This window comes from Lygodium microphyllum, chromosome 4 (genome assembly GCF_053477565.2).
Source record: "Lygodium microphyllum isolate KBCC chromosome 4, Lygodium_microphyllum_v1.1.10, whole genome shotgun sequence".
Taxonomy (NCBI): Eukaryota; Viridiplantae; Streptophyta; class Polypodiopsida; order Schizaeales; family Lygodiaceae; genus Lygodium; species Lygodium microphyllum.
Window position 1 is genome coordinate 175,875,518 of NC_141138.1, and position 25,323 is coordinate 175,900,840.

Below are 25,323 nucleotides of genomic sequence, written 5' to 3' on the forward strand. Positions count from 1 at the left end.
GAGCTTATGCTCTTGAAAAAGATGGATGTCGATGTGGCTCGCAAGGCCTAGCTGCCGCTCTTGCCAGACAATCAACTTCTTGGGATTTGATGCTCCGTTGAAATGGAGGTTGTTCACATTCTAGGATGCTAGGTGTACGGTCATGGGAAACCTCTTTAGGTTTGCTGGATTGGCTCTTGCTTGATGTGGTCAAAGGTAAAGAGGATGGGGAACTAGTTTACATGCGATAGCGCTTGATGCCTGGTTTAGAGGGCGACCTCCATTCTGCCATGGTGGCCCATGGGTGTAAAAGAGGGGCATTTGCTCCGTGAACTGTTGAGAGTGACTCCGAGAGCCATGCTGCTATGTGAGCCTTCACGTCTTGATAATGTGGAGTGACTTGGGCTAGTGACCACTTGATCACATCCGTAGGTAGGTGCCACTACAATGTGGTGCAAACAAGGATGCTGAGGTGAGGAAACTCTGCACTATACCACCAGTTAATGTCAATCATGCAACTCAGTCATTGCTTCAAGAGTAGCTCTATACCTATCTCTCCTAAGCATTGTGAAACATGGTTCATCAACTAGTCTCATATGACCTTCTCGACTTGAGCCTTCGATCATTTGCCAAAGTGGGAAGCTCATACAAAGGAGGAGTTCGACCCATCTGGAGGGGCTAGTAGGTACAACTTGCCATTGCGAGGCTTGTGTTTCACAAAGATCCCCACCTCCAATTGAAGTGGGAACTACCTATGACCCTTAGCTCTCATGTACTACCAAGCCTCATGCTGCCAGAAGTCTTGTGGCAAGAGCTAGGGATGGCAAGGAAAGTAATGACTTGCTATTGGGGTAACAATGCTACCTTGTGGAGGGGAGTGCAGATGTTGTGGAGGGGAAGTCACTCGGGTGTGGGGCTCATCACTGCTTGTGGGTGGGGACTAAGGGGTGGTGAGGGGGTTAGGGGTGGGGCTGTGGAGAGGTGGAGGTGGTGGAGGAGATTGAGTCAGGTTTTTTTTCTTTTTTTTGGGGGGGGAGGTGTTGGTGATGGTGATGGTGATGGTGATGGTGGTGAGGGTGATGGGAGGTGACAATGCTCTCGCCGGGGGAGGCTGCTATTGCTTGGAGTCCCTCTGGGGGGAGGGAACAACAGGACCACTCATGTTGGAGTCTCAGTAGTCCCCTAACTTGGTGCTCTCGAATTCTAGTGAAGTTGTCCTGCCCAATGACGAGTGCATCTCTAATTGATGGCCAAACCCCTGTTGAGTCCAATGATCAGTGCATCTTTGATGGATGGCCAAACTCTTGTTGAGTCCAATGACAGATTAATGGCCAAACGCTTGCTGACTCCAATGATGAGTGTTGGTGCCTCGATTGTCCCCTACCTCGGTGTTGTTGAACTTCAATGAAGCTCTCCTAGTCAATGGCAAGTGTATCTTTGACTGATGGTCAAATTCTTGTTGAGTTGCCTTAACCCCAAAGTGTGTGCACTTGGAGGTCTAGTATTTGAAAGCATAGCATCTGAGGCATTAGGTGCCAATTAGAAATATGTCTTCTAGAGAAGGCCGAAGCAAGGGGAAAGCCATCAATCAACATTGTCCAAAGAGAGACCTTGCGTTTGAATGCAGTTCTATTAATGCATCCTTCCATAACAGGCAGTTTCCACCATGACTTGCTTTTGTGAAGGCCCTGGATAGAATTAGCTTTGGTTGCGAACCTATGATGATCCCTAACAAGCAGGTGATAAATATGATTAACAGAAGCACCCTCCAAATGTAGTTGGCCTGCAAGTCTCCAATCCTGCCATGGATGGTTTGGAGCAAGCCTAGGGAAAGGTTGCTGATATTGTAAATGCAAGGAAAACATGCCCCACAAACCATGATACCCAAGGGGGATCTGAAAACCTAACGTGTGAAAGGACATCACAACCCCTCGTGCTGATAGTGTTGCATCAGCAATAGAAACCAATCCTAGTTGTGCCATCTGATTAAACTTAGGGCAAGTGATCATCTTGTTTTCTTTCCTAGGAAGCCAGCCTAGAAACGGCCAACAATTCAGCCTATAAAGAGTTAACATGCAATCGATCCTTTGCTGAATGTTAAACCACCTTCTAAAGCACAACCTTCCATGAACACATCAAATGAGATAATAGAAGAGAAGATGGTACAATAACTAACTGATCAATGTTAAGCACATGTCACTTGGAGCCCTGGATTTTAGTGTTCCCATGCACAACACCTCGGTCCTCGAGAAGATGGTGCAATAACTAACTGATCAATGTTAAGCACATGTCACTTGGAGCCCTGGATTTTAGTGTTCCCATGCACAACACCTTGGTCCTCCAGAATATAGCAAGCAATAGAGACCAATGGAGGGTAACCATGTGAGCCTCCACATCTAAAACAACACCACTGCTCATGTTTCCACTGCTCATGTTTTTAGGAGTGCAAACATGGCTCCAAGAAATTGAAGAAACACCATTATGCAAGGAATCCTTTTTCCAAAGCATAAAGTGGATAGCCCGAGTAATCACCCACAAACAACTCTTGGACCAAGGCAAGAGAGGCAGATAATAAGCACAAGGAGCATGATTGTATGCGCCACTTTTGAGGTGCACATGAAAGGGCTACACTTGAGATTTCCAATAAAGGAATTTGGATTCCACCTTGTTAGAGATCCATCATAGCAATTGTTTAGGCATAAGATTGACACCGAAAGGATAACCTAGATGTCTTGTAATGTTCCCTCTTTTAACCACTTCCCCTTGCCACCCCAGGCCTGTAGATCAGAGTCAGTGCAGCTAAGAGATGGCTTAAAAATGTAAAGGTATCATCAGTCAGTGCCTGCCTAAAAAATATGCTGGTTCATTGGAAGAGATAAGCCAAGGAGCTGCCCATTATCAACCGATGTGACAAAATCATGAGATATGCTAAGTGAATAATTAAGAACAGTTCTTCATTTAATAAAAGAAAATGCAAAGAGCTCACATCACATTGATGACCGTAAATCACTACAATGAGGCTGAATTCTCTTCATGAAAGTGATGAGGTTTTTGACTTTGATATTCCACATAACTTTTTTTTGCATTTGCATTATTGAAAAAGGGACTTAGAGGGGAGGCATGTATGATTGATCACACTAGTGCAAAGGGCTTAGGTCATGCGAGCCTTAAAGCCCATAGTCTACATGAGCTCAACCAGAAAGGACCATTCCAAATAATCAAAGGCCTTCTCCAAGTCTAACCGGATAAGAACAACCTCCTGATTTGAGGGCTGCACATAGTCAATACCCATATGTACATTTAGAATGTTATGCAAGATATTCTTGCCCTTAATGAAGCCATTGTGATTTGGATGCACAATGGTAGGGACATACTTATGAAGGAAATTAGCCAACACCTTGGAGAAGAAGTTATACATGCTGCCCATCAACAAGATTGATCTCCAATGTCTGAGCATCAAAGGCGAAGGAACTTGAGGGATCAACTTAATAACACCCTCCTAAGATGCAGGCATAATTCAAGTGGCCCAGACCTCTTGGCACTAAGCTGTCAAAGGCTTAACCAAGTGAGTAGCATTAGTCCCAAATAATTCATTCATTCATGAGACCATCCTAGCTAGGGCTTTTATCCCTGGGTAGATTTACCAAGACATCCATGACCTCATTTTCACAAATATGAGTCTCCAAAGTAGCATGAATGTCAGGAGAAACCTGATCGTAGATCAATGCATAAAACACTGAATGAGTATGGGAAATATGATCAATGCGGGGTCGCTGTGAACCAAGAAGATCCATAAAATATTACCTACATAGACGCATGATAGTCAAAGGATTTGTAAACATCTGATTATCGGCATTTTGTAGCTGCACCATATTCTCCCATGCAAAGGATGAACACAGCCCATGTTAAAATCTATGTGACTGGCAAGAGTTATCTTGCAAGCCTTCTGTCAGAGCCTTCAGCTTGTCCTGCTGATAAGAGTGCTGCTGAAAGTGCTTAATAGGATCAGCCAAACGAAAAGACAAGGGTGCCAAAAATGCACCATCTAGAGACTCCAGCAATAGGGAATGAACCAATGTCAACATCTCCTCAGCAGCACGCATGTGTTGCATGTGAAGTGAGGCATGTGAATTCCATATTGCCTAGCAACTGGTGGTACATTTGCAATCAATTGATTTGTGTGTGCATGTGTGTGTGTGTGTGTGTGTGTGTGTGTGTGTGTGTATGTGTGTGTGTAACTCAACTCCTTTGCATCTAAAGATCAATAAGTGCCCCCCCTCCTTATCCTCTTGGTTCACTTAGTTTCTAGTCACGACTTCCAGCACCAAACACTGGTACGATCGAGCACTCCCTTTGTGTGACACTCTTTGCATATTCTGGCATTCTCCACATGCACATTTTGCATTGTTTGCTTTAGATACACCCGTCTAACTCTACTATAGCATTCTCCAAGCTTTGCTCTAGCTATGCTTCAGTGGCAAAGGAGAGAGCATATTACTCAGCACAAACCTGGTAGAGTCAAAGCCACTCCAAATCAAAATTAGGCTATCCTTGCTAGGGGGTGCCATCTTTTTGCTGCAACCTAGCCCCCTAGGCTTGTCCTCTGCATGCGGCATTGACAAAAGTGCTCTCAATCTAACTTCCTCAAGCCAAGCCACAAGGCTCGTCCTTTGTGCATTGTGGTCACCATCCCCCTAACCACTTTATTACCTCCAAACCTCCTTTGTAGAGAAGAAATTCAACCTTCTTCAATAAGCAGAAGGAAACAAAGAAAAAGCAGCTTTTCTCAACCAATTTTGCCTGAACCTCTTGTAGGAGTTGTGGCAACAGTAATACATGATCCTACTAGTTTGGTTGGGAAGGATTGCTATATCTTAACCACTACAAGAATTTGTGGAGTTGTCGCCAACCATCTTCAGAGAAGAACATCCAAAGTTTGGCCACTAACTATCAGGGATACCTAGGATTTGGGCAGATTCCTAGAGTCGATTGAAGAAGACATACATGTTAGTAGATAAATAGAAGAGAGAAGCTGGAGTACCAGAACAAAAAACAAAGGGGAACTGTAGTGAAGAGTCCTTTTGGATTAATAGAAAGTAGGTAGGTAATGGTCTTCCCAAGGTATGATGGAATGTGTAAGAGCAGGCAACCTCCTCAGTAGTAGACTGGGGAGTTTGCAAGAGAAGAAGGGTGTTTCCAATGTGGGGAATGCGGGGGAACTAAGGGACATATGGACATAAGGCTTTTACTCATGTCAGGATGCACCACAGGTAATTGCTGACTTTTTCCATTAGTGGAGCCCAACCTCTGAATGCTATGATAGTGTAGTACCAATTCTATGCAACATTTTGGTAGAGTGGGACAGAATTAGATAGTTCAGGGTATACTGATGAACTACAAGAAGATTGTTTGCTAGAGTGAGAGAGGCTCAAGGTTTAGGGTATGTTTAACTTCATGAAAAACCTCTACTGCAATAGTGAAAAAGGAAGCAAGTGTAAAGAAAAATACCCTAACACAGAAACATAAACAGAAACCGTACGATAAAGCACAGACTGATAAAAAGAACACAGTTAGGGTTAGGGTTAGAGTAACTCAGAGACAATGAACACAGTGAATAAATGAAATGATATGACTACTAATAATACGATTCTCATGCAGCAAACACACTATGCAATGAATGAATACCAAACCTCAAACTCCTGTATATCTAGGATCAGGGCAGGGATAATGAGCTGGAGAGTGTGTCGTACTCCGAACGGATCCCGAATTGCAGCAAGGCAGCCTCCGGATGTTGAACACCAGCAAATGCAGCAGTGAGAAGCTGGATCTGATGCAGACAGCAGCGAGGAGAGAGAAAGACTAAAAATGGAGCCTACAGGAGAGAGAAAGACTAAAAACAGAGCGTGCAGGAGAGAGAAAGACTAAAAACGCAGGCAGGACAGCTTGCAGGAGAGAGAAAGACTAAAAACGGAGCCTGCAGGAGAGAGAAAGACTAAAAACGGAGCCTGCAGGAGAGAGAAAGACAGAAAACGCAGGAAGGACAGCCTGCAGGAGAGAGAGATTGCAACGACTGCAGACAGGAGAGAGAAAACTGTCAGGGTGGCAGCTGAAGCCTGCAAACGCAGCAGTTTGCTAGCGTGGCAGGTTGTACGATAGCTGTGCAGATGAACAACAGTCAGTTGCCAGGCAAAAACAGCAGCAATCAGCGTGTGGAGGGCTGGAAACATGCGCCAGACTGTAGGGAACAGTGATGGACATGTCGCAAGGGCCGAGATGTTCTCCGTGACCGGAGTGTGGGCAGCAAGCTAGTAACACCTAAAACCTGCAAACGAGATTGTGAAAGAGTGGAGGGCTAGCTGCTAATTTATAGAAAATTAGGGTTCTAGATCCTCTCCCACTTAACTTTCTTGATCCGCTCCCCTTTTTAGGGTTTTGGCTAAAATAAGCCTAAAATAAGCATGTTTTGGGGCTCTTTAAGTAGCTAAGTGCATTTCTTAGCACAACACCCCCTCTCAAGCCCAAAATAGGGTGAGAAAAGTAGGCCATCCTAAATTTTGATTTACCCCAAGGCGTCCCACCCCAAAGTAGCCAAGGCATCAGACAAAAGATGCACGCCGACTGCCCAGTGGCCTACCAAGACTACAGAGGCGATGAAAATCTTACCAAGGGTGCCCAAGTGATCACCCCAGAGAGGTCAGGGCATCAAACCAAGGGTGTTCGTCGGCTGCCCAAGGGCCTACTAAGACCTACAAAGGTGAATGGAATCAACAATTGACTTTTTTTTCTTTTTAGAAGTGTTTTGAAAATACATAAGTAATATAGGGGCGGCGACCGATTAAGTGACAGATAGGAAAAGATAAAGAGAGTTTTAAACCCAAGTTATTCACAAAACTAGCAAGCAAATCCCTTGCACTGACGAGGATAAGTACCTAAGGATGATAAAAGTAAGTGTATATGCCAATCATGTGTTGAATATGTGAGAGGAAAAAAAAACAGTAGGCTTAGCAAGACAAGCAAAGCAAGCAAGGGTAGGAAAACTGCCTTTAAGAGAACTGCCATGTGTTATGTTACGAATATGGTGGATCCTAGAGTTGACCACTCCAAAAGACCGAAAAGGGATAAATGCGCAGAGATGCATAACACATTAACAGAATGCCAATGCATAGGGTAATGCAAAGAGAGATGCAAGATGTCATGCTCATGTAATATGCTATGCAATAGTGCCACTAGGACAGTGCCTTTGCAGGGGAAGTGTTCGCTTGTCTAAGTGTCCTTTTACAATCAGCTCATCCTAATAGTGCGGATGAAGTTACAAATTCCTATAATATAATACAAAAGAATAAGTGAATGTAATGTCTAAAAAACTGTAAGCATCATCATTGTCACGATCAAGAGTAGGAGCCGCCCCCTCTCAAACTGGAAGGAAAAGCAAGAGGGAAGCACCCTCTCCCCGTCAAGGTGAAGAAGTAGGGGAGGGTGTATCCAAGCCGATCCTGGGTAGCAGGTATTGAAGAACCGGCCGGTTGACCGCTTTGGTCAAGATATCTGCAAAATTATCTGATGAAGGCATAAACTCTAGGCGAATAGTGCCTAGCTCAACCTGCTCTCTGGAAAAGTAGAAGTGGACTTCCACATGCCGTGTCCGTGGTGTGATGATCGGATTGCCCGCAAGGGCAATGGCACTTTGGTTGTCGTAGTAGACAACTGTGGGAGAGTCACATGGAAAATGAAGCGCCGCCAATAAACTGCCAATAAACTCCTCAGATAGATGACCTCGGTGGTGCCATTGAAGAGAGCCCGGTACTCAGCCTTGGCTGTGGAAGCCGCCACCGTCTCTTGCTTACGGCTAGACCAAGAAATGGGAGCCGTGCCCAAGGTAAAGAGGTAGCTGCCCGGGTGTCAGGATCTCATGCCCAATCAGAATTAGTGTACCCCTGCAAACATAAGCCAGAACCATATGTCAAGCCATAAGAAAAAGTACACCACAAATAATGCAACACACGAAGATATGCAATCCAATGTGACATCCTAGGTGCTGTGAAATACTGACTGAGTATGCTAACCGAGTAAGCTAAATCTGGCCTAGTGTGAATTAACCAAAGAAGTTTTCCTACAACAGAATGATAGATGTGTGCATCGAAGGGCTATCCTAGGGTATCCTTCGACAAGTGGACAGTAGGATCCGAAGTGTACTATTCCAGAAGCTAAAGTGTGTACTTCTGCTGTGACATAAAAATACATCCTCCAGAACGAACTACCTCCATCCCCAAAAAATAAGACAACAAACCAAGGTCTGTCATTTCAAATGCAGCTTTAAGCTTAGCCTTAATTTCCGCTATGGCAGCAGAATCTGAACCTGTGATGAGTAAGTCATCAACATATAGCAGGATATAGCTAATCCCCTCTAGAGTGGATCAAACATATAAGTTCGGGTCATAAGGGGTAGAATGGTATCCATGAGTCTGTAAGAACTCATCCATTCTATGGAACCAAGACCGCAGCACTTGCTTCAGCCCATAAAGAGCTTTCTGCAAGCGGAATACCGTATCCCTAGGGTTCCCTGAGGGAAAGCCCGGTGGCTGCTCCACATAGACTTCCTTCTCCAAGTATCCATTCAGGAAGGCACTCTTGACATCCATTTGATGTATCGGCTAGCCGTGGTGAGTGGGGAGCGCGAGTAGCAACCGAAAGGAAGTCAACCGTGCAATAGGGGCAAAGATCTCTTCATAATCAATGCCTTGCTTTTGTCGAAACCCTTGCACTACAAGACGAGCCTTGTGCTTGTCTAGAGTCCCATCAGCTTTTAGGTTTGTCCGAAAAATCCACTTTGTTCCGATGACTTTCTTGTGGCTCGGACGATCCACCAATGTTCAAGTCTCATTTCGGTCAATACTCTCTAGCTTCCTTTCCATGGCCTCTCGCCATTGAGGGTGCTGAAGAGCCTCCTGTTAGGTATTCGGCCCAGAATGCGCTATGTAATCAGCTGTAAACAGCGATGCAAATGATGCCTAAGGAGCAAGCCGGGCAGATCTTCTAGTTCCCTCCAAAGTGAAATTTGGTGGTAGGATCATCGAATCCCGCATGGTCTACTAGTATCAGCAAGGTAACGGGTCTCGCAAAGGGGGCCTAGGAGGTGAAGAAACTGCGGGAATGTCAGGAGCGGGAAGTAGACCAGGCTCAGTAGGCACGATCTCTGATGATGTGGAAGAAGGAAGCAGATCGAAAGCCGGTGCAAAAGATTGCACAATATCCCTCTCGTCAAAGATGACATCCCGCCTAACGATCACCTTGTTTGTCCCAGGATCGAACAAATGATAGGCTTTCGCTTCAGAGAAATATCCCACAAAAATAAGGAGATTAGCTCGGGGAGTAAGCTTTTCTATCTTATTATCAGGCGTGTGTGTGTGTACACACGACACCCGAAGACTCTGAAATGGAAAATAATAGGCCGAGAGCCAAAAAATGCCTCATACGGGGCCTTCTGAGGAAGAGCCGCAGTCGGACACCGGTTAAGGATGTACACCGAAAGCCTTAACCCAAAGGCGCTCAGGAAGCTCTGCAACGAACAGCATAGAGCGTACCATTTCCATGACTGTGCGGTTCCTACGCTCTACGACTCCATTCTGAGAGGGGCAATTGGTAGAGGTGAGTTGGCGAGAAATGCCATGCTTCTATAGAAACTTGGAAAACTTATGAGAGATAAACTCACCACCGCTATCACTCCTCATAAACCCAACACGACGACCAGTCTGGTTATGAACCAGCAAGACTCAAGCAGAAAAATATGTAAAAGCATGTGACTTATGCTTGAGGAAGTATACCCACATGTATCAAAAATGATCATCCACTATCAAAAAGAAGTACAGTGCGCCGTTCAAAGTAGCAGTGGATGTCGGCCCACAAAGATCAACGTGAATCAATCTAAGAGGCTCCTCAGCTCTATGTGTAGACTGCTAAGGAAATGAGGTACGGTGCTGCTTCCCGAGCTGATAGGCTTTACACACATCTCGAGCTAGCTTCAGACGTGGAAGGCCCTCAACTAGCTCACGGCGTGACAACTCATAAAGTGAGTCATAACCAAGATGCCCTAAGCGAAAATGCCAAAGACGCTCATTGTGCGTAGGCTCCCGAGATGTGGCTAAGGCCTGGAAGCTATGGAACATGGAGCCTTCGGTGGTCGGCTCGATCAGAAAGGGTGTCATGTGGTATAGGCCATTAGGTTGTGCCTCACCGTGAGCAATCACTAAACCAGTCAGAGAGTCAAGGACCTCGACTGTGGTCGCTGTAAGGAAAACTGCTCGCCCCAACCGGCAAAGCTACTGAACAGATAACAAGTTCACCCCAAGCTGAGGGATATGATATACATTGTCCAGCGAAGCCAAATCTGGAACCTTGTCAGTGGCGAAACCGACGCAACCTTGAGCTTGAATCTTGACCAAGGAGTTGTTTCCTACACGGTGTCACAAGACTGTGACAACTATTATCTTTTTGCTGATTTCCTTATTACTATTTTATTTGGTTTTTCTTTTTGGAAGGATCCCTCTTGAAATCTAAACGCCTGAGTTGCATGGCCAGTATGTGAAACCGACAGGAATGTCTAGTGAGTCAAGACTGGACTGTTAAGGTCCAGTATAAGTCTGGAAGAGACTGATGGCACTATAGATTGACAAGCTTGGAAGAGGCTTGTGAAAGTGTATATGGACAAGTGTGTTGAAGAACTAGCCTAGAAGAGACTAGTTCAAAGTGAAGATGGACAAATCTCCAAGAGATTAGTCCATGTGGGGTCATCAGTGGAAATTCACTTTCAGTTGAGCTACATTACAAATTTGTATGTAGCCATAGTCTGCAAAGATGGTCAGAAGACTAGTGGGGATGCAATGAAAGCAACTCCTAAAATTTAGGGAGTTACTATTTTTGGACCTCAGAATCTGTTCACGTCATTATCTTCGTTTTTGCACGAGGATTAATCCTCTGGTCTGTGCCGAGGTCAAATTTTGCACCGAGGATGGAGAATTTTAGACCAGAAGGCTAGAACAGGAAACACCTTCCCTTGCTGCCATTTGGCACAAATTTGTGCACTTACCTCTTTAAAGAGGGGCTGGCGTGCAGTTTTTTGGGTATTGAGGGCTCATTTGTGAAAGGGAAGATGGATAGCTGCAGATGGAGAGCTATTGAGAGCTGGCCTACCTTGTCTATGATGCACAGAGGGTTGAGCTTGCTCCCTACTTTCTCTCTCTCTCCCCCTAACAGTTATGGATATGCCCCAGTCGAGGGCCTTTCTTTTGATTCATGTACAGTTGTGTGGGAATATGCTGTTTTTGCATGAGGCAAGAGCCTCCTTTATCCAGGAACAGGATCAGTTGTTTCCTGCTCCCAAGCAGAAACAGGTGAGGGTGGTAACCTCACCAAGCAGGTGTCCGAAACAGCACTAAATCAGTACTGATTCTGGACTGTTTAGAGGTTATTTCAGAGCCCAATTGATGCCAGAATCAAGGGGCACTTGGCACAGATGTTGGAGAACAGTACAGGGAACAAAATGAGCTGAAAACAGGTTTTAAAACAGGTCTGAACCAGTAATTACAGTGGGCTGAACAGTACAGGGAACAGTATGAGCTGAAAACATGTTTCAAAACAGGTTTGAACCAGTAATTACAGCGGGCTGAAATGGACAATTCTGCACTCCAACCAGAAGTTTAAGACTTGGGCAGAGTTTCCCCTCTTGGTCAACTCGTTTTGGGTCAGTAATTGTACTGTTAGGCTCCAAATTTCACCCAGAATAGGTGAAAGACAGCCCATTGTACTTTCTCTCTTTCTAAAAATAAAGAAATACCGCAAGGGGCACCTGACTTAGGGGCCAACAGGGTGTCTGTGTGGCAACAGGAGCATTCTAGCTTCCTGTATTTCTTCTTGATTCTGTGTCTTTAAGTTGAGGTAAAGTGGGCGACTGTGAATTGGGTGAAAGCATTTATATATTTTGGTTGTACACTACCGCCCTTTCCAGTGAACAGGTCGGTTACATGGTTCCATTGCCGGGATCGAATCACTTTTTCCCTAAAGAGTGAGCTAGGGTTTGTTTGGGTGTAGACACAGAATTGTGCATTATGGCTAATAGAAAGGAAGACACCAGAGAGGAAGCGTCTTCATCACAGGAGATCCTTGTTGTTCATGAGGTGGGAGAGTCTTCTAGACCTCCACAGTTTGTTACTCCTCCTGTTATGGTTGAGCCACAAGTTCTTACGGCTTCTTCTATGGATGAAGACATTTTCAAGACTCAGTTAGTTGCTGCTGTGAGTATGTTTACTCAAGTGATGTAGAATCCAAGGTTTTTGGCATTTTTGCAGCCCTCCCTTCCTTTACAGCAAGTTGGGCAATCTGCAAAGATTTCGGATCTAGTAGAGGTCCAAGATAAGGGTAAGCATGCTGCAGATTCAGTGGAAACACCAAGGCAGCTTGCGGGGTCAATGGAGACTCCAAGATTGGTTCCGACTGTCCAGGAACAGGTGACGGAAACGCTAGTTACACAGGCATTGCCAGTTCAACTTGCCACTTTACAGCAGCCAAATGTTGGTTTAAATGGACAGGGAAACAGTTTTCAGGCTTTACCACAGGTTTTCCCACCGACCTCTGTACATCCTGGGTACTTTGGAGGTGGATCTGTATTTCAAAGTATGGCTGGTTATGCGCCTGGAAACCAGATTTATGTACCAGGAACAGTGTTTGGGGGTACACAGGGTTTTATGCCAAACCCCATGTATGGTAATATAGGCATGCAGCCTGGATTTCAGGGAGTTCAGGGCAGTTTTGGCATGCCATAGGGCACTTTTGGTATGGCTGGTTATCAAAATCAGCAAGCAAGTATTGTGTCTACAAGCCCTGTAGTCAATGGTCCGGCAATTCCCATGCCACCTGTTAGTGTTCCTATGTTACAGGCATATCTACAGACCCTTTGATGGCTCATGAGAAGCCAAAGCCATACAAGGAAGGTGGTGCAGCCGTACAGTTTGACATCTTTCGAGGATTTGAAGATAGGACTAAGGCTCTTTCTTTCTTACAGCAGTTTGATGCCACATTTGCAGGAGGGAACTTTACAGAGCCTTCTAAGGTCCGGAAAGCTGCCACTTTTCTTAAGGACAATGCTAGTCAATGGTGGAGTACACTGTTGATGCAAGAACAGGCTCCTACCACTTGGACTTACTTTAAGCAAGTATTTGCTTCTGCTTGGTTGACCAATGAATCTGAGATCGATGTTATGTCAACTTGGCACAATTTGGATGCATCTAAATGCAAGGATCTGGAAGACTATAACAAGAAGTTTTGGGAGGCTTTACTTCCAGTCACTTCTTACAGGGTTGTGCCATTGACCGAGCAGATAGAGAAATATTGTTGCGGGCTGCCCAAGGAACTCCGGAATTATTGTACAAAGACAAAGGTCACCACTTTGACTCAGTTAATTAAGAATGCCACTACAGGAAATGCATTATTGTTGGGACAGTCAAGTGGTTTTGGGGGCAGCATTAAACAGGACAAATCTGAGAAATTTTCAGCAAAGAAGCCATTTGGTAAACAGGTTTCTTAGATTTCTCAAAGCACAGGTAAACCTTGGCAGTTCAAGAAGAAGCCAGCCAAGTTCTTTGGACAGCGGTCAAAGGACCAAAAGAAACCTTTTGTGCGCAAGTCACTTGAAGAGAGAAAGGCTTTAATGGCTGAGAGGAAGTGCTTTATCTGTGAGCAGACTGGTCATATTGTGTCTAACTGTCCGGACAAGAATAAGAGACCAGCTGATGATGATAAAGAGGACAGGAAAGGAAAGAAGCCCAAACCTTCAGCAGGTTTAGTGCCAAATATGTTGGGAGACAAGCCACACTCGGATGCTAATGAGCTTTGCAGAGCTTGGGGTAAAGTTAGGGATCAACATGTACTCATTTTCTTTGATCCTGGAGCTAAGGCAAACTTTATCTCACCCGAGTTGGCTTCTACTTTGGGCATCAGAGCAGATGAGATGGGCTACACAGCAGAGGCAGGGTTGGCATGTCCTGGCCACTCAGAGTGTGTGACACCCATTCTTGGAAAGCTGCGTCTTCATGTACAGTCTTATATTGATGCAGAAGAATTTTATATCATGCCACTTGAAGGCTGTGATGTCTTGTTGGGAATGCCATGGATGTTCAGAAAGCATGGTGTGTTGGATGCCTTTAACAAGACACTGACTTTGGAACATAGGGGAAAGACTCGTGTGCTTGATGTGAAGCTTAAAGGAGAGTCTGTACCTGTTGTATCGGCTTCTGCCATTACATCTATAATAAAGAATCATCTTTCTGCATACTTGATTTTTGCACGTGATGTCAAGGATAATGATGAGTCAAATTTCTCTATGTTAAATAGAGACGGGTCTTCTTTTTTGTCTCAGTTCAGTGATTGTTTTTCTGACTCATTACCATCACAGTTGCCACCAAAGAGGTCTGAGGATCATGCAATAGATTTGGTGCCAGGCAGTAGCCCACCAAATAGACCTCCGTATAGGGTTAGTGCAGCCCAACAGAAAGAGATATTGAGCCAGGTGAATGAGCTGTTAGAAAAAGGGCTGATTCAGCCAAGTTCATCTCCCTTTTGCTCACCAGTGCTCTTAGTGCAGAAGAAGGATGGCTCTTGGCGCATGTGCATAGATTATCGAGCGTTGAATAAGAGTACCATCAAGAACAGGTTCCCCATTCCAAGAATTGACGACATCCTTGACCGTTTGGAAGGAGCGTCAATTTTCAGCAGGATAGATTTGAAGAGTGGATACCATCAGATCAGGATTAAGCGAGAGGATGTGCATAAGACTGCATTTAGGACCACGTTTGGTCTCTATGAGTTCTTGATAATGCCATTTGGACTTACTAATGCTCCTGCTACGTTTAATCGAATAATGGACAGGATTTTTCGTTCATACAGGCAGTTTGTTGGTACATTCTTTGATGACATGATTGTCTTTTCAAAGAATGAACAGGAGCTGACACTCAAAATCAAAATCAAACTCAAAAGCTAAATCAATCTGGGGATTCTCAAGGAAACTCCCAGTCACAACTCAAACCTAGGTGGCAGAATGTACCTAAAAAGATTGTCAACATTGTCAAAAGACTGGCCATTTTGACGAGGAGTGTTGATCAAAGGCACGAGGCACAACACCAAAACCTAAGTCTCAGACCCCCGCCCCTCAGTCGGGCAACCCCCAGCAAAGAGGCAGGGTGATTTTGAGTTTCAAAGATCGAACAACCGAAAGATGGTGGAGGTGAGAGTGTGTGATAAGAGTAAGAAGGAGAGGGAAGAGGTGGGTAGGCAGAAGTAGGCTGTGTGTGTCCAATGATTGCTGATTGATGCGGAGGCACTGGAACATGAATGTTTCCATAGGGCGCCGGTGTAGGTGGAGTCACTGGGACACAGTAGCCTTGTCCAAAGTAAGACTGGGACACAGCATTATGACCAGAAGGTCCACTAGGCAATGCCATGGAGGCAAACTGTGGAGGCAACTGATCCACACTCGGGAGAGACTGAGTGGGATACCCAGGCTGTAATGATCCCGAAAGTGTGTATGAGGTAGGTGGAACACCACCTGGCTAAGGAAGGGATGAGGTCCTAAAGGATATGCCTATGTTTCCATAACCCCTCGGTGTGATGTGCGGTGCGACATGAGATGCAGATTCTTTTTGTTCATTTTTATCATTTAAAGACTGAAAATGAAACCGTGAAGATGATGCTACACCATGTAATGAAGTGAAAGGAACACCAAATTCATTCTGATTATGTGAAGTGGACGGAAAAGAAGGACAGAAGAAGAGTTACCTGGCTTTTTTTTATAATCCCCGCGACGTGTGTTAACATACAAGAATTGGTCCTCTAGAGTATCTTTTCCGTAGTCAACAAACTGGACTTTTTTTTCCACATGATCTCTACCAGTATATTGCAAAACGGAAGAGGTAAAAGAAGAATCAAAAGCACCTTGCATCGGAGAGGACGAAAGAGTCTGAAAAAATGGAACATACTCCGGATCTTGCCCTCCAAGAGGGGGGCCCATCCCTGATGGAGGTCTCGACGGCCCTGCAAGATCATCAGACTTACGCGCAACATCTAAAGAGTGAAATCCATGCATGCCTTCATTTAGAAGCTTTTCTTGAAGGGCAATCCTTCAATCGAGCTCCTCAATCTTCTTTTGTCAATAAGCTATGATCAGTTTATATTCCTCAGAGGTCAGCTTGCCTATCTTTTCTACCATGTACTCAGATGTTTCTCCCGCCATGTCGGAACTTTGTGGAGCAAGCTGATCGGCCCACTCGCTCGGTTCTTGGCATAGGCTGATCTGGAGACCGAATCGATGTTGATGTATTCGAAGTCATTTGAACCTACTGTTGTTCTTGCTTCTTGCGAAGAGCTTTTAGATTCAAAGGCCTAGGTTTCTCAGTGAGTACTAGACTCTGATACCATGTAAAGAAAAATACCCTAACACAGAAACATAAACAAAAACCGTACAACAAAGCACAGACTGATAAAAAGAACACAGTTAAGGTTAGGGTTAGAGTAACTCAGAGACAATGAACACAGTGAATAAATGAAATGATATGATTACTAATAATACGATGCTCATGCAGCAAACACACTATGCAGTGAATGAATACTGAACCTCAAACTCTTGTATCTCTAGGATCAGGGCAGGGATAATGAGCTGGAGAGTGTGTCGTACTCCGAACGGATCCCGAATCGCAGCAAGGCAGCCTCCGGATGTCGAACACCAGCAAACGCAGCAGTGAGAAGCTGGATCTGATGCAAACAGCAGTGAGGAGAGAGAAAGACTAAAAACGGAGCTTGCAAGAGAGAGAAAGACTAAAAACGGAGCCTGCAGGAGAGAGAAAGACTGAAAACGCAGGCAGGACAGCCTGCAGGAGAGAGAAAGATTGCAACGACTGCAGACAGGAGAGAGAAAACTGTCAGGGCGGCAACTGAAGTCTGCAAATGCAGCAGTTTGCTGGTGTGGCAGGCTGTATGACGGCTGTGCAGATGAACAACAGTCAGTCGCTAGGCAGAAACAGCAGCAATCAGCGTGTGGAGGGCTGGAAACAGGCGCCAGACTATAGGGAACAGTGATGGACAGCAAGGGCTGAGATGTCCTCCGTGACTGGGGTGTGGGTAGCAAGCTGGTAACACCTGAAACCTGCAAAAACGAGATTGTGAAAGAGTGGAGGGCTGGCTACCAATTTATAGAAAATTAGGGTTCTAGATCCTCTCCCACTTAACTTTCTCGATCCGCTCCTCGTTTTAGGGTTTTGGCTAAAATAAGCCTAAAATAAGCATGTTTTGGGGTTGTTTAAGTGGCAAAGTGCATTTCTTAGCACAACAGCAAGTACATGTGCACAAAGAATAGGAAGATCCTCTAGGGTCTCAAAAGAAGATGTCAAAGTAGCCTCCTTACCCCTGTGGTGCTCAATACTGCATTTGACATGACCAATAACAATCTCATTTAGAGTAGGTATCTCTAAATCATCTCTACTCTCAACTTTATGTCTTGTAACTCCTCATCAGTCTAGATCTAGAAATAATGTCAAACGCCTAAATTGAAATCCCCAAAGCAGCAATATACCTGATGCTTGCCCTAATTAATAGAGAGTGATGAAACAGTTATCCTCTCTCGAAGCCCACCTGTCCTGGTGCTGTAAGTCTCCGTTCCTCTGCCCCAGACCAGCACATGCTCTAAGACCAATCTATAAACCTAAGAAAGGAATGATTAATCATAACAGTCCAATAGTTGAGAGAGACAGCAAGAGAGGGAGTGAGGAAGGGAGAGAGGAAGTGAGTCAAAACCTGTAAGGAAATGCTCAGGTAGTTTGAGTGGGAAATATACTCCTGAAAGGCCACCTTCAGGACCTCGAGGTCAGATTTACAATCGAGAGTTTCTGTTGAAGGTAATGCCAGATTAACAGAAAGATGATCTCTGATTCAGCAAATTAAAAACTTGTGTGCATGACCTCTAAACCTTGATGTGCAGGCAGCTCCATTGCTTCAAATTCTCCGAGAGATTGGGGAGCGGTATGGTAAAACACCAATACAGGTAATATAAAGATAGTCCTTTTCCCCATTTGGAGAGATGGAGGGAGGGAGAAAGGGGGACTATTCACCAAGGGCATTTGTGTTGTGAGTTGTAGGTATCACTAAACTGGTTGCTCGCACAAGGGAACGTGATTCCAATACCTGGAGCTAAATCAGCAGCTCAGGTATCTGTTACTTTTAGGTTAAAACAAGTGTGGAAGAAGGTATACACAATTTGTGATCCTTTTGAAGCTAGGAATGGGGAATTGGCTTTGCAGGCCCAAGAGTTTGCTGGTGCCTTAGGCTGGAGTTTGACAAATGAGGAGGTGGAAGAATTGAGGAGAGTTGCATCCAAGGTCGGCTCTGTTGCAAGTTTCCCGGCTGAGTCTTTCTGAAGCTATAACTTCACACTTGTGTCTATATGCCCAATTCTCTTCTCCTGTTATATAGCATTGAGCTGTATATAAGCCTCTTTAGAAAATCTAAGGTCCCATCTTAAACGCGTATGAACCTACAGAAGGTCCCATTTTGGTTAAGGTTGTTAAAGTGACATTTGTGTCATATGTGTGTACAAGGGATATGGATCCAGATATTATCGTGGCCTAATTGAAAAATATACTTCAGTGACATAACTATTTCCTAACCTCTCAAAAGTGTAACATTTCCAGGACATTTCCAATCGTTTCTGAGGAATACTTTTGCAAATTTTTTAATCAGCAGACATGACCTTCAGCTTTTGTATTGTGCACATAGTTAGGTACATAGAGTATTTCATAATATCCCATTCCAATCTTGTTTGGTACTTGAGTATTTCCTATGCAACTCAGTTGCTTACATCAACATGAAAGCAACACGTGTTTTTGAAAATGTAGACATTCTTGAGACTAAATAAGCATGTGAAGTATATCATACAGAGCTGAATTTAGGCTTTATCCATATGAAAGTGGTTTATGTTGAGATTTCTGATGAATTTGAAGGGACATAATAACGTGGCACAAATGTATGTTACCTTGACTTCTCAAGCGTATGATTTAGTTTGTAATCACATGCACTAATAAATTGTTCATAGGATAAACTTTTACCCACAAATCGAATTTGTACCTTCATTGGCTTGGACTATCTAGCTACGGTTAGTAGTTTCCTTGGAGGCCAGTGGTCTTAACAAATTCATAATCAAAATCATTATTGAGCACATTTCCTTTTTTTGCACTTAGTGCAGTGTAGCTTGCATCAAAACCACCATAGTTTACTGGCTCTAAAAGATCTCTATACCTTGTATGTGTACTCCTCTTATCTTTTAGGCAAATGGTGTTCCTTCGTGTCTGCATACATGCATGAACATGTTAAATCACAGTTTCTAAAATTTTTTAGCATTTTTGACTTTCGAGTTCAGGTGCAGTGGTTTCACACCCAAAAAAAAAGTTTCACGCCCAATGTAATTGGTGTTCATCATTATCCCGTAGTCAATCAATGAATCTTACATTGATAAAGAATAAGTGGAATACTACCCTCTGATCCCTTTTGCAATTCTTTCTACTGCAGTGTGTTTAAGGGGTGAACGATTTCTTTCTACCAATGGGTGTTCCATCTTTTCCCTTCCATCGGGACAGATCTGCAGGATTCATGGCTATGCCTCTTTTTGTTGGGCATTTATTCAAACCACCACTTAGATCTGGCCTTTCCTAAGCCGAAGTACTCGTATCAAAAGTTTTCTATTTGACCAATAGTTGCTGAATAAATAAGAGAGATTGAGTGAACCTCTTTGAAGGGCAATCTTGAGGTGGCCAACCAACGTTGGGATTCCTTTTGCTACAGCATAACCTATCCTGACTAGTTGTTTGCCATTGCTAGGTCATTTTGAACAATTATTCCCAAAGGTATTTTAGCTGAAATAGATATGCTTCTTTACTTGAGTAGGGGAGACTTGAAGAAATCGAAAGCCTTTGCTAACAGGCTAAGCTCCTTTGAAGTAAACTTCGTGAATTGATTGACTTGCACCAACATAACTACATGTGATTGATAACTTGGGAGATTTTTTCCTCATGTATTTGACCAATGCCTCAGGAAAATCCATCATGCTTTTTAGCTTCTTAACGTGGAAGGCATCACTGTTGTTCTTAACCATCGCATCAAACAAGAGGAATAATACTTTTTCAACATGTATCTGTGTTAAATGAATGATGCCCATCTAATTGCTTGTCACTGCCTGGTAATTGTGAACGATCGTCCCCGAAGGCATTTTAGCTGAAATAGGCTTCTTTACTTGAGTAGCGGAGGATTGAAGAAATTGAAAGCCTTTGCTTACAAGCTCCCTTTGAAGTTAACTTTCTTAATAGATTCATTGACTAGCTGCACCAACATTACTAAATGTTACTCATAGAACTTGGGAGATACTTTCCTCGTGTATTTGACAAATATGTCAGGAAAATCCATTCTGCTTTTTAGGTTCTTAACTTGGGAAGTCATCGATGCTGGTCTTAACAGTCACAGCGAACATGATGAATAATCTTTGTTTTGACGTATTGCATTTGTGATAAATGAGGGATGTCCATGCAGTTTCTTATGATTCAAGATTCTCTCTGTTCTTTTTATATCACCTTTTCACTATAGGTTAATGAATATCAAGATCTTGTTTAACATGGTCATCCGCTATATCTAGGGCTCTGGTCTCGCCAATCGACTTTCATTCTTGTATGTAGATTCAAATTCGTTAAATTCGTGAGACGTTATCAACCCTCCATCAGCTTTTTGACCTTGAAAGATGTGAAGCAAATGTCCAACTCGCCCTCAAAGGTAGGGTGTTACTATTGCAAATTAATGCTTTCGATTGGGGTAGTACAAACTTACAACTTGGGATAAATACTTATTACTCTATTGCGAACATTTGTTTTACTTATTGGGGTAAAGGCCAATGGCGCAAGGTTGGGCAGGCATCCCTTGTACTGGTACATACTATACACAATACATAAGTGAAGATAATGAAGAATGAAGGACAACTGAGTACTTACAAAAACTTTTTGTGTGCTCTCTCTCTCTCTCTCTCTCTCTCTCTCTCTCTCTCTCTCTCTCTCTCTCTCTCTTGATTGATTGACTTTAAATACCCACCATCACTTCCTCTTAGTTGATAGCAAAGCATCACCCATGGGAGCTCATGGTTGGCATTAGGAGAGTGAGGAGTCAAGGATTATCACAGGTGGTGAAGTCATCAAGGTCTACTATGACATTGATGCTTGTCCAAATGTGAAAGAGATACAAATCTCATCACCAATCTCTCTAATTTCATTAAACATGTACTTTGATTAAGGGAGCGATTGCGCTTAGGTTGGGGGAATCCATAGTTCATATTTTAAGTACATGGATAGCCAATAGTGGTGGCTTATGTAAAAAAATATGTTGGATAATAGGCTTAAATGATAAATATCGATAATGGTGGGAAGTATGCTTCTCATTTTTTCTAAATCTTTTGTGAGATGCTGAGTATGAAGAGGGAATCGACTACTTCTAAAACCCAACTCAAAATGGGATTATAGAATAGATGAATATGACCATATAAGAAAGAGTTTTGAGTATGTTGTCCAATGGGAGTCTAAGTTGTGGACTTTGGGCTAAGGTTGTTAAGACAAATGTTTACTTTATTAATATACCACCTAGCAAGCCACTGGATGGAAAGATTCTTGAAGAGGTGTGGTCTGGCAAGAAATCCTCTTATGACCAATTACATGTGTTTGGTTATGAGACCTTTATGCATATTTCCAAGGGAGAAAGAAACAAGCTTAATCCTAAGTCACAAAAATGCATTTTTCTTGGATATGGAGATTCAAGAAGGATGGGATATCAATTATGGGGTCCATGGACTAAAAAGATAGTGTGTAGCAATAGATGGTATTCCAAGAAGATGGATAGCCACCATATGAGCAACATGTACAATCTATCCTACATGATGTAGGGCTATGATAACCATGAAATATTGAGATGGAAGTGCCATAACTAGGTGACCAATCTCACATAAATGAGGATGCACAATTGGGATAGCTAGATGCTCACGTTAAGCAAGTATTGAGATGGGTTTTGAGATAGATTGTGGAGGGCTTTCATGTTATGATGATGCTATGACTAGAGATGATAGTCATAAGTGGACCAAGGCTATGCAGTTGAAGATTGACTCTTTGATTAAGTGCATCCATGCATTACCATGCAAATGCGTTCATAACTTGAAAATGTCTCAATTTACTGCATTTTCTATGTATCGAACAAGATTAGTAGCCAAGGGCTTCATGTTGGAGAAGAGGATAGACTTTGATATAGGATCTTATTGTTGGTAGTCAAAAAAAGATAATCGCTCTTTGTACAATGCTTACATTGGTTGCCAAAGAGGAGATGGAGATTGTCCAAATAGATATTCTAAAATGTGGATATTTATATACACGACTAGAGTACTTTGTTGTGCATAGCAAAGAATGATTGGTATGTAAGCTCAAAAAGAGCTTATACGGATTGAAGCAAGCTCCCAAGGAATGGTATAATAAGTTTAATGCTTTCATGACGTCTCAAGACTATACACGAAGAGATGAATTATTGTCTATATCACAAAAGATTGTGTGGTGGCCTTATGATCTTGATACTTATATGGATGGCATGCTTATTACTAAGTCTCTATCAGATGTGGATGCAACTAAAGAAAAGGTTGCATGAAATATTTGGGGGATGCAAGCCATATTCTCGGTGTGAGGAGAGACAAACATAAGAAAATTCTTTATTTGTCTTAAAAGGAGTACAAGGTACTTGAATGTTTTGATATGGAGAGGGGAAAGGCTATAAGTGTTCTATTGCCTCCATATTTAAAAGTTAGCCAAGAGAACAATCGTAACAAAGATTAGCAAAATCTTAAAATAATCAAGATACCTTATGCATCCACGTTTGATAAAGCAAACCTTAGAAAGATGCATTGTGAAGTAGTGAAGAGTACCAAAAGTATGATACTTGAATGGCACTAGAGCTATGTGCATTTTCCTTGAAAGAAATGATGTATTTATCTATAGCTATAAAGATGTTGATTTTGTAGGGAATGTGGACTCTAGGAAGTCTCCAATATGTTTTGTCTTCACATTCACAGGAGGTGGGACTCATGGGTCTCTCGGTCACAATCATGTACATCCTTATTTACCATTGAGATTGAATATGTTGCAAGCACTGAGATATGCAAGGAAGCTATATGGCTTAATCATCAAGTGGGAGATATGGGTGTTGTAAGAGAGGCATCCACTTTGCATAGTGATAGAGTGACATCCAATAAGCACAAAATCTTGTCTTTCATACAAAAACAAAACACATTGAGGTGAAGTATCACATCATCACAAAGGTGCTATGCTTGAGGACAAGCAAATTGAGCTTTGTTGAGATTCATACGAATGACAACCCTACAAATCTTCTCACAAATAGTTTTTTAAGCACTTTGTACATTGTAGAATGCTAATGGGCATTAGATAGTAACTTCACTATTTATTCTCTCTTAAAGACACATTGGTCTTAAAGCAGTCAATGGCCAAAGGAGGTTGGCACCCCTTGTAGTAGTGCACAATATATACTTATATACATATGAAGAAATGAATAATCAATAAAAACTTATTGTGTGCTTCTGTGCGTGCGTGCGTGCGTGCGTGTGTGTGTGTGTGTGTGTGTGTGTGTGTGTGTGTGTGTGTGTGTGTGTGTGTCCTACCATCACTTACTCTAATTATCTTATCACAAATTATCTTTTTTAGTCTTGATGACCAAAAAAATCCAAAAATTAGCCATTGAGCTAAAATTTGCCCATATTTTTTACCTTGCTTTCTACATGTGATGTGGATTAACATGTCTTCAATCAACCAAATGCACCTACTAACTAGTCCAACAAAACACTTTGAACCAAGCGTGTTTTAGAGGGATGGATGGGTGAATAACACCTCATAAAGCTTGCTATTAATGTCCAAATACTAGAGAATCTAGATAAAAGGAAAAATCATAAAAACATTACCACTTTGAAAAAACCACATATTTATCTAACATGCTTTCTTGCACATTGGCATTTTCCACCTAAAAACAACTTCCATTCTCTTCATAAAATAGCCTATACGTGTGAAACACACAAGGTACTATTGATAGAGACCTAAAATATACCTTTTAGTTCAAAATCTTACTTAAAGGAATAACTAAAAATCTCATGTGCTTAATATACTTCAAATTGATTGCAATAATCTTTGAATTAAGAGGTAGTCCAAACTAGCCATAACAATGTTTGTACAAAGTCACATTGACCAACAATTTCACAAAGCCTCTTTTGATAAGCTCCTTAAAAACATATGTTCTATTTTGATAGAATGGATCATAGTGTTTAGACTCTTAGTTTTTTCCATACCACACTTGTCCAAAACTTTCAAAAAATTATCAAAATTGTCACATGATTTTATAGATTTTCCATTGCTTTTCAAGATTTTTGTGTGCTCATTTGGTACATTTAGGATTTTTAAAGTATTTTATTAGCATTAATTTTTTTAAAAAATAATTAAAATATGTAATGTTCAATACCAAGGGGGGGTGGGGGAGCATGCCTTGACATCCCCTGATTGTGATGTATTGACTATTACATAATTTGAATGACTTTTGAAAACTTGTTTAAAGCTTCAAAAATGATTAAGCTTAGCAAACTTTTAAGAAATCATTATAAATATGTAATACTCTATACATTAAAATTGGGTGATATCAAGCATATGACTTGACACCCCAATTGCATTGTATCAAATGTTACATATTTTTAATGATTTTTTAAATCTTTAGAGTTTCAAAAATACATTAAAAATAATGATAACATAAAAGAGCTCTAAAATTTTTGAAAATTTACAAAATTGTATTTTTGAGAATCTTATGAGCAAGAAAATTCTGAAACCAGAAACACAAACGATAATTCTTGCCTATGATATCTTTAAAAAATGGGAAATAGATGTGATTGGTCCTTTACCCCATATTGAGATAGGAAATATATATACATTGATTGTAGTGATTATCTTTTATGTTGGATAGAAGCTAAAGCAATTAAGAATACCAAAGCAACTGATGTGGGAAATTTTATATACGAGGACATATGTTGCAAGTTTGGGACGTCTTTAGAAATTTTATCGAATAGGGGACCTACTTTCAAAGGAGAATTGATCAATTATCTTTGTGAGAAAATGAAGATAACAAAATGATTTCCTTCTCCTTATTATGCTCAATGTAATGGTTTGAATGAGAGATTCAATGGCGAGGTAATAA

At 42.3% G+C, this 25,323-nt stretch overlaps 2 protein-coding genes and 1 pseudogene across 3 annotated transcripts in view; all 3 read left to right on the forward strand.

Annotated features, from left to right (window-relative positions):
- Positions 1-20,165, forward strand: part of LOC148037944 (NAD(P)-linked oxidoreductase superfamily protein) — a 136,783-nt gene extending 116,618 nt beyond the window's left edge. The window contains exons 9-12 of one of the 2 annotated variants that reach the window (XM_087676981.1): positions 17,830-17,912; positions 17,996-18,058; positions 18,153-18,221; positions 18,315-18,757. In XM_087676981.1, the coding sequence (XP_087533107.1) occupies positions 17,830-17,912; positions 17,996-18,058; positions 18,153-18,221; positions 18,315-18,431 (332 nt within the window). In that variant the 3' untranslated portion in view covers positions 18,432-18,757. Of the gene's footprint in view, positions 1-17,829; positions 17,913-17,995; positions 18,059-18,152; positions 18,222-18,314; positions 18,758-19,578 lie in introns of those variants that run through there. The other variant, XM_087676982.1, reaches the window with a different exon arrangement.
- On the forward strand, positions 10,999-13,017 carry LOC148037945 (uncharacterized; annotated as a pseudogene).
- Positions 13,154-17,798, forward strand: LOC148037946 (uncharacterized). Its single transcript, XM_087676980.1, has one exon. The coding sequence runs from the start codon at positions 13,679-13,681 to the stop codon at positions 15,005-15,007; it is 1,329 nt and encodes a 442-aa protein (XP_087533106.1). The 5' UTR covers positions 13,154-13,678; the 3' UTR covers positions 15,008-17,798.
- Positions 20,166-25,323: the final 5,158 nt, after the last annotated feature.